Raw genomic sequence first — 8777 nt, 5'->3', positions numbered from 1 at the left:
GTTGAATTGTTATTTAGCTCTATACGAACTCATGGAGGTTCTAACAATAACCCGACGGCTCGGCAATTTAAAGCCGCTTATAAAAAAATTCTTGTCCATACAGAGATCACAGAGACAGCAACTGGTAATTGCATCCCGCTAGAAATAATTTCAATACTACATGTTTCTGCGAATTCTGCAACTATAATAAATCAGTCAACTCCGAAATCTCGAGTAATAGATGAAGATAGCAATCATGAAGATAGCAACGAAAATTTACCTCTTTTGCTTGATACAATAACGCTTTCAGAATTTACAACGAGAGTTATAGCTTATATTGCAGGTTTTGTTGTAAGATATTTAGAAAAAATTCTACATTGTGAAACTTGTATCGAAGCTCTTACTGGCAACGAAACACATATCGAATGTTCTTTAATTAATATTAAAAATCGTGGGGGCTTAAGATTGCCTTCACACGATGTAATTGTACTAAAGCTGAAATTGCAATTCGTTTAGCTTTGCGTGAAAGTGGCGATAAATGTTTATAAAAAAAATTTACAGAAATTTATCTCTTGAATCAGGTTTTGCAACGTCTCATTGAAAATAGAAATATTTTCTCAAATATAGAAGAACATTCTCGTGATCAAACAATTTTAGAAAATCATGTGTTTCATATAATGAGAACAATCGCCTCTAAATATATTAAAATAAGATTACATTTTATAGGGCGTAATATACTTCGTGATAACATAAGTATAAGGCAAGCATTTAACAAAATAGTTTTGTTTAAGGGACAATAATTCTAGTAAACAATAACTAACAGTAACATTACACTCATGTTCTAATTTCTAATTATACAATATCATAATGTGCATCCTACGTAACAGTTGCATCTTGAGTAGAAAATTATAACATTGTATTGTGTTACTGGTAGTTTTTGCGTTTACATTTATATTTCTTTTATGTTAATAAAAAGTAAGACATGCGTTATAATCTATAATTATAACTATATTATAAAATTATAATTTACTTTTATAATTATATTATATTTATAATGCAATTTTTATTTTGTCATACGTTTTGTACATTTCGTAATAAACCATACGTAAATTGATTATATTTTTATTCTCTGAAATTACTTTTTCTCACAATGCATCAAATTCAATTTATTATTTTTATTCATGTGAAAGTTGTATTTTCAAGACGTTGCAATAGATATTCTATGTAATCACCGTCATTGCTATCGCCATCTTGGTAGTTCATATACGTTACAATAGACTTACACTCCCCTTTCCCCTTAGGCTTCATCACCAGAGAAATATGCTTCCACCAAATATTCCTACCTCCATGCGTATGAGGAACTAAAGTCAGCGGTACACGGTGCTTGTTTTCGTGCTGGATTGCTTGCTGGATGAAAATACTGCGTTCTGATTGGTGCATTTCCATCCATCTTCGGAAATGTACCAATCAAAATGCAGTATTTTCATCCAGCAAGCAATCCAGCACGAAAACAAGCACTGTATGCCGCTGGCTTTAAAAGGAATAAATATGGGCTGTGTTCCAAAATTCACTGCCAGTATTGAAAATACATAGTTTATGTCACATATATTATAGATTTTCAGTGCTGGCAGTGAATATTGGAACACAGCCATATTGTGGGATGCACGGTTTGAAACGGTTATAACGATTTTTCTCTGTATAGTATAATAAAATGTAGGTATTGAGTATTTTTCTGTTATTTCTTGCACATACATAAAGTTAAAATAATGCAAAGAAAGGACTTTTATTTCTACATGGAAAGATTAATGTTTTTATTCATGTCATAGGATTCCTGCTAAACCTAAAAAAGACGAATCCAGACGTTTATCGGTAAGTACTTAAAGTATTTTCAAAAGATATATTAGAGATAAGCCATAAAGTAATATAAATAACATAAACTAATAACTGCAATACGTAATGACATAAATAACATCATAACTTTATGTTATGTTATTTTATGGTTTATCTCTAATAATAACTTTAACTCTAATAATAATTTTAACTCTAATAATAATATTCTAATAATAACTTTTAGTAATAACTCTAGTAATAATTTTAAGTTATTTATATTATTTTATGGCTAATCTCTAATACATCTTTTGAGAATGAGAAGCTTTTTATTTCTGTTAATATGCAACTTTGAAAATTAATGATATTGGATACTTTTGCAGATTCTTAAGCCACACAAACCAAGACAGCCACTGCAGAATGTGAACCTGAATTCCTCATCTAGTGAAAATAGTCCAACCACATCAAAGATTAAAAGACGTGTTAGTTTTGCAGAAAAGAAACATGTCAAGTAAATATCTTATGATATCTACATGTTAAAGTATAGAAACTAGGCTTTTGGAATGTTTTTTGTATAAGTTATTGTCTTGAAGTTATCTTATGTCACTTTAGTATTAGAAGTATTTTATTAGATATATTTTGTGTAGAGAATTTTGTCATTCTACGGAGCAAGGAACTGTATGGGACAACACATATGAAGAACATGATTTTAGCCTTAAAGGATCCTTTGGAACAGATCAAAATATAAAAGTTTCTTCTGAAGATAAGTGTATAAATATTGATAATGAGACTAATGTAGATTATACAAACAGCTTTAATCTAACAGATAACCAACCATGTGCTTCTGCTATAGAAGTGTATGAAAATGACAAAGATGATATGAATTTTACTACTCCAGTGGAACATGAGGAATTATTTAGTCAAAAACTTCCTTTTGTGCAAATGATGCTAGATGGATCTAAACCTACATCAAGTAATACTGTGTGTACAGACAGAGATAAAGAGAATTGTGTAAGTGGTATCAGCAATGAATATTACTCTGAGATGCATATCAGTCAAGTTAATTCTGAATTGGATAGAACATGTATCCAAGATATGTCTATGGAATTTACTACGATGATACCTACATCTTCAGTACCAGTATATTGTGATGTAGAAGATGATAAGCAAAAGGATACACAAAAAGATAATATTGGATTACATCAGGATAATTTTGATACAAATAGTAATACTATGGAAATGACTAAAGTATCACGGAGAAACAAAGCAAAAACTTTCAATCTAACTTCAAAGGAACAAGAAAATATATATGGGAGAAGAGATATAAATAATTCAATTACCTATATTGATAAAACTAAATTATTATGTAAATCTATGGACATTACCGAAGCTGCCTTGGTTCCTTCATGTCACAAGAGAATGTGTAATATAAAGCATACTGCAGAATCATTAAACTCTGATTGCAATAATGACTCAATGGAAATTACTGAGGCTATTCTAATATCTACGAAGTCTATCAAATCTAATGTGGAAGTTCTCAAGAATGTTCCGGTAATAGTGCAGAATTGCAAAGATAGAAGGCATGATGTTGCACATAATAGCATGATGCTTCCAACAAATTTAGAATCACCTAAGAGTATTGTTTCTGAATGTAAACTTCAAAATGTTGATTGTTCTAACTCGCGTTTTATGCCAGACGATTCCATGGAACTCACAAGTGTAGTACATTCACACATGATAGATACTGAGACATTTGATAAGAACAGCAATGAAAACGATGTAAATTTTAATACTTCGATGGAAATGACCATTATTTTACCATCTAAAATATACGAAAAAAATACTACAAATTCTCGCAACAGAAATATAGTTATAGAAGATAATTTCAGAATAAGTAACGAGATTACTGAAAATATTAATGAAACTGAGACCGGTGTACCAATGGAAATGACGCAGCCTGTATATATGTACGAAAGAAACCTCCTGCATCTCAATAATGAAGATACAAGAGAAAATTTACAAAGGAATCAGAAAATTAATTCTGATGAAACAGAATTCTTCAGCGATGCACCGATGCAAATGACAGGACCCGTCAATGGCATGTTACCTTCGAGTTCTTACAACCAAGAGAATTTGAAAATAGACGAACCAGTGTTCAGAAATAACCAAAATACATTCTTGCATAATACGTCAATGGAAATGACTAAGATGGTATCATCAAGAGATAGAGAAGAGATCTCCAATCTAGTTATTCATGAAAAAAATATATGTCGGAAAAGCAATATGAATAGCTCTATTACTTTTGGTGGAAGAACCAAATTATTGTGCAAGTCAATGGAAATTACCGAAACTGTTTCAGGTTCTTTGTCGCACGAGAAAATAAGTAATATTAAGAATATTGTTACAGAAGCATTGCTCTCTTATACTACTAACACTACGTCAACAACACATTCACCCGAAGAAAATTCCATAAGATCATCACCCCAAATTGGCCCAGCTGTAGATAATAATGAAACGCTTCATAATATATCAATGGAAATTACTGTTGCAGTTCCGTTTACTATACGTCATATCGAAAATACTACATTAAATAAAATGAGAAATTTGGATATTTCTAAAAATAATGGATCTCAACAGCCAACAGCAAATAACTTAACAGAATTTAGGAAGGTCGAAACAAAAGAGAATATTCCAGTTCTAAGAAAAACTTTGGAGACGACAAAGTTACACGATGCATTATCCAATACTAGTATCTTAACAAATAATTCCGATCGTTCGGTAAAAACAATCTTGACAGATACCACTACCAAAGCTATTTCGAATCTTTTGTTACATGAGAAAACAACGTGTAATATTGAGAATATTCCGGAATTCACGGAAGCATTGATTTCTCGTACGTCACAAACACATTTGCCCGAAGAAAATTTCGCAGGATCGTCATTTCAAATTGGTTCAGCTGCAAATAATGATAAAACAATACATAATGTATCGATGGAAATTACTACTGTAGTTCCATCTACTATACATCATACAGAAAACACGCTAAATGGAATGAAAAATTTGAATATTTCTAAAAACAATGAATCCCAACAGCCAATAGCAAATAACATGACAGGAATTAGGCAGATAGAAATAAGGGAAGATGTTACAATTCCAGGAGAAACTATAGATACAGCAAAGTTGTACAATGCATCATCTAATATTGTTCTAATGAATGATTTCGATCACTCGTTAAGCGCAACTTTGACAAATGCTAGCAAGAGAAGATCAACTCATGAAGATGAAAATACAAGTGCGAAAAAGTTTCGTAGCGATTCTCTCATGGAGTCTCAACTCCCTGTTTGTCGCAACGCGCATTTATCTTTCGTGGCTGACGACAGATACGTTAACAATGAATATCTAACGGGAGAGACCATCGATCCTGCACGAATCTCAGTTCTATCATGCGGGTCCAATGTCAATGATGATTTGAACAAAATGGACGAATGCAGCTTTTTGAGAAAGAATCTAGAAAACAGTCTCGTAGAATTGCAGTCGATCAATCCACCGTCGTTTGTCTACATGAGCAGTGAGGAAGAGAACTCTTCTCTTGAAGTTTTACGGGAAGATAAACTTTGTAGATTAAACATCACCGATGCTGTATCAACTAATAATGAGAATTATAACTCCGAGAAATTAGAATCGATGTACATTAGACACAATGAAACGGAAAATTACCACAGAAGCACCGTGACGAATACAATTGAAAATAATCAGGGCATTCATTGCCAAGCAGTTGAAAGAATAATTATCAATGATAATCGAGCCGATGAATCGAATCGTCGTACAACAAATGTAGAGCATCTCAATGAAGAAAATGTGCCATCGATAAGTGACATTAGTCGTAGAAAGACGATAATACTATCCAACACTGATTATTTTACAGAAACAAAAGTAACGAGAAAATATCAAGAAATGGGTACTTTCGAGATGGATGAAAATGAATACACCCGAGAGAAGATAAACGATGAAGTAGAATTACAAAATATTGAACAGGAAAAACAAGATAGAAGAGCAGGATGTTCCAAGATAGAAGAGCAAGCAGAACATTGTAATGATCATTTGAAAGAAACAGAAGCTACAGTTAAAGATCGAGTGAATCGAGATGAGTATTGCCAAGAGAATTTAAATGATAAAGTGAATCCACAAGGTATGGAGCAAAAAGAAGATGTAGAAGAAAGACACGACACGGAGCAATGCGTTGATGGAATTGAGAAAGAACCTTCAATCGAACCAGATCCATTTTTGTCGTTACTACAAAAATTAGAATCGTATGCAGAGAGGTAAGTATATTTTTATATGATTACAAGATGTTCTATATCAGATATTACACGATTTATTATAACTATATTAAAGAAATAATAAAAATATATTTTCGATATCTTCTTACAGGAAAGACTACATCTGGAACGTGTATTACAAAAATGTCGACAAGAAAATGATCGCGTTCGGCTTCATGTCGAATTCATTGTTGATAGTAACATTCTTATCGGACCTGAATTATTCCGAAGAGAATGCGATTAAAGAGATCAAGATTATCTCTCGACTCGCAGGTGAATATAAGGATATTAATCAGGTAAACGGTAAATTTCAGAATCCTAAAAAATTCCAACGATATCTTTTTCACGATAGATGATGCAGATGTGCTAATAAAGATAGTTCATAGTTTAATTTTGGAGAAAATCAACATGGAAACATTTACGTGCTCATACAGAACTCACGAGGACGTTCTTCCGATGCTAGACTTTGTTTCGCAAGATGTGAAACTAGCGATGAATTTCATGTTTGACTTGAAACGCTTGGACAGCTTGAACTTGATGGAGATTGCTTGCGATGAGTAATAACACTTTTTAGTTATGTTCTGTGGTATATTTAATATTGCTACTATATTCGAATTACATTGTCATATCATTCGTATATTTCAGAATTTCGTTCGTGTCTCGAAGCAAACGTATGGATATTATATTGAAGATCACGATCAATGTGAAACGTTTCGACAAGCTTACTCCAAGTGATGTTAACATTCGTTGTTTACTGGGTACAATAAAGTAAGTTCGCTCGAAGAAATTGCGTCGTATAAGTGAAAATTTAACGGGTTATTCTTTTTCTCTTTACAGAGAAACGGACGTTAAAAACTTGATTAAAAATGTGAAAAAGGATTACAAGTTTCTAAGTCGGTATATGAATGACGTGAGAAATTATATCGATATAATGGAAGAGATTTCACCAACTTGTTGATTGACTAGATGATTGTGAGTTGTATCGACATTTTGTAAAAACGTTACTCGGATTATACGAGTTAGGATAAGTAAATTGTTAATATTATCGATATTCTGTAAATGATCGTGCTATTATTTGCCTTGTCGCGCAATCTCTTAGGAGATTGACATTTAGTGCACAATTATAATTGTTTTTTATATTTTTATATTATCCTTAAATTATATAATAAAGTACTCTTTTAGTTGTAAGATTAAATATATATTTTCTTATGAATCTCTTAATTGTGAACTATTCTTCGTTAATATGCATATAGCGTGTTTCAAGTTCCACATATGTTATTATTTTTAGTTTAGAGAATCTGCCTCGTATGTATACCTTCCATATCCGATTAACATTTTTTAAATTCTAATTAATTGCGAACGATTCGTTGTTCCTGTTTATCGAACGGATGATATATAAGCGGAATTACAGATGAGAATTGGTTTCTACTTACGATTTACCGGACGATAATAACGAATGAAAATTCTCATCGGCAAGATGCGCTCCGACTTTCCGACGTAAATGCATTCCTCGTGTAAGCATCATATAAATTGCTCTTTTTCCGCTTACATTTATATACAATGAAATTCTCGATCAGACTGTCATTTGTGCGATATCGCCGCGCCTTGTCTTTCCGCTATGACAAAAACGTTCATCTCGTTACAAACGGCGTGCCGAAGTTGAGACTATCCGAGTCTCTCTGATTTCGAAATTGTCAAGAGTTTCGCGCGATGTTCACTCTCCCGCTATTTTTCTAGACGCATTGCGCTGTTTTTTAGCGTGGCGCGTTATAAACACTTGGAGAGTTTGTTAAAGAAGTCGGACTTTCGTTCACTGCGGCTACATTAATCTCGCGTGGGCGTAAAGGCCCGGTTTTACGTGATTTCGTAACGTGCGACGGACCGATTTCCAGTATCAAAAAGCATTTCACGAGGATCCCGAAGACCTTCGCAGCCCCCCCTCTCTACCACCCCACCCACCCATGTTCTTTCCTTCTTCTTTTTCCTCTTTCAGTGGGCTTCTCTTTCTCTCTCTCCTTCTCTCTCACTCGCTCTCTCACTCTCTCTCTCTCTCTCTCTCTCTCTCTCTCTCTCTCTCTCTCTCTCTCTCTCTCTCTCTCTCTCTCTCTCTCTCTCTTATTCTGTCGTTCTGTTCGCCCACTTTTCGATCTTCTCTCATGTACTCGTGCATACGAAAACAGCACGGGAATCACTCAGTAATACTTTTTGTATTACGCGCGGACAAGTCCTCACGAAATAAATGAAGTTGTAGAGGAGCCGGAGAAAAGATGCGTTGCGCTTTGCCAAGACTGATATGAGACGCACGAGACGTAAGGCGTATTTATATTTTTCGATATTAATTGAATACAAGAATTTTTTACAAAATCGACCCATATCCCAACAAAGTATTTAAGCAACTAGACGTGCCATTAGAATGTGTGACGGGCGTATCAGAGCTTGAGCAACAACATCCGGTGCGTTGGAAATTCTGTAGAAAAGAGACACTGTAATCCGTTGCGTTACAAGAGTAACTTTTTCTGCCGCCCAATCATCCCCGATGACGAAGGGGCAAGTGGCGACGTTGTCGCGCTCGTCCTCTTCCTCGTCCTCGTCGTCGTCGTCGCGCCGTCGTTGTCACCCGCGATGATACCTGCTCCAGATGCGGCGGAGAGC

The 8777-nt window shown here is 34.1% G+C and overlaps 1 protein-coding gene across 2 annotated transcripts; it reads left to right on the top strand.

Annotated features, from left to right (window-relative positions):
- The first annotated feature begins 1614 nt into the window (after positions 1–1614).
- LOC105188107 (uncharacterized) lies at positions 1615–7272 on the top strand. 2 transcript variants are annotated; one of them, XM_011149396.3, is made up of 8 exons: positions 1615–1692; positions 1806–1848; positions 2190–2317; positions 2454–6128; positions 6238–6398; positions 6478–6682; positions 6771–6893; positions 6963–7272. In XM_011149396.3, coding segments are annotated over exons 1-8 (4458 nt in total). In that variant the 5' UTR covers positions 1615–1690; the 3' UTR covers positions 7084–7272. The 2 variants fall into 2 exon arrangements, with proteins under 2 accessions (XP_011147698.1, XP_011147699.1); XM_011149397.3 differs by lacking the exons at positions 1615–1692; positions 1806–1848; positions 2190–2317 and having other exon boundaries at positions 2614–2817; positions 2886–6128.
- The last annotated feature ends 1505 nt before the right edge of the window (positions 7273–8777 follow it).

The sequence above is a fragment of the Harpegnathos saltator genome, unplaced genomic scaffold (genome assembly GCF_003227715.2).
Source record: "Harpegnathos saltator strain DR-91 unplaced genomic scaffold, Hsal_v8.6 scaffold468, whole genome shotgun sequence".
Taxonomy (NCBI): Eukaryota; Metazoa; Arthropoda; class Insecta; order Hymenoptera; family Formicidae; genus Harpegnathos; species Harpegnathos saltator.
Note: the sequence above shows the minus strand (reverse complement) of the source record. Positions and strands in the feature narration are given on the sequence as shown.

Coding starts and splice junctions, on each gene's coding strand:
- LOC105188107 (XM_011149396.3), top strand. Junction 2,318..2,453: donor GCAGAAAAGAAACATGTCAA/GTAAATATCTTA, acceptor TATTTTGTGTAG/AGAATTTTGTCATTCTACGG. Junction 6,129..6,237: donor TTAGAATCGTATGCAGAGAG/GTAAGTATATTT, acceptor ATCTTCTTACAG/GAAAGACTACATCTGGAACG.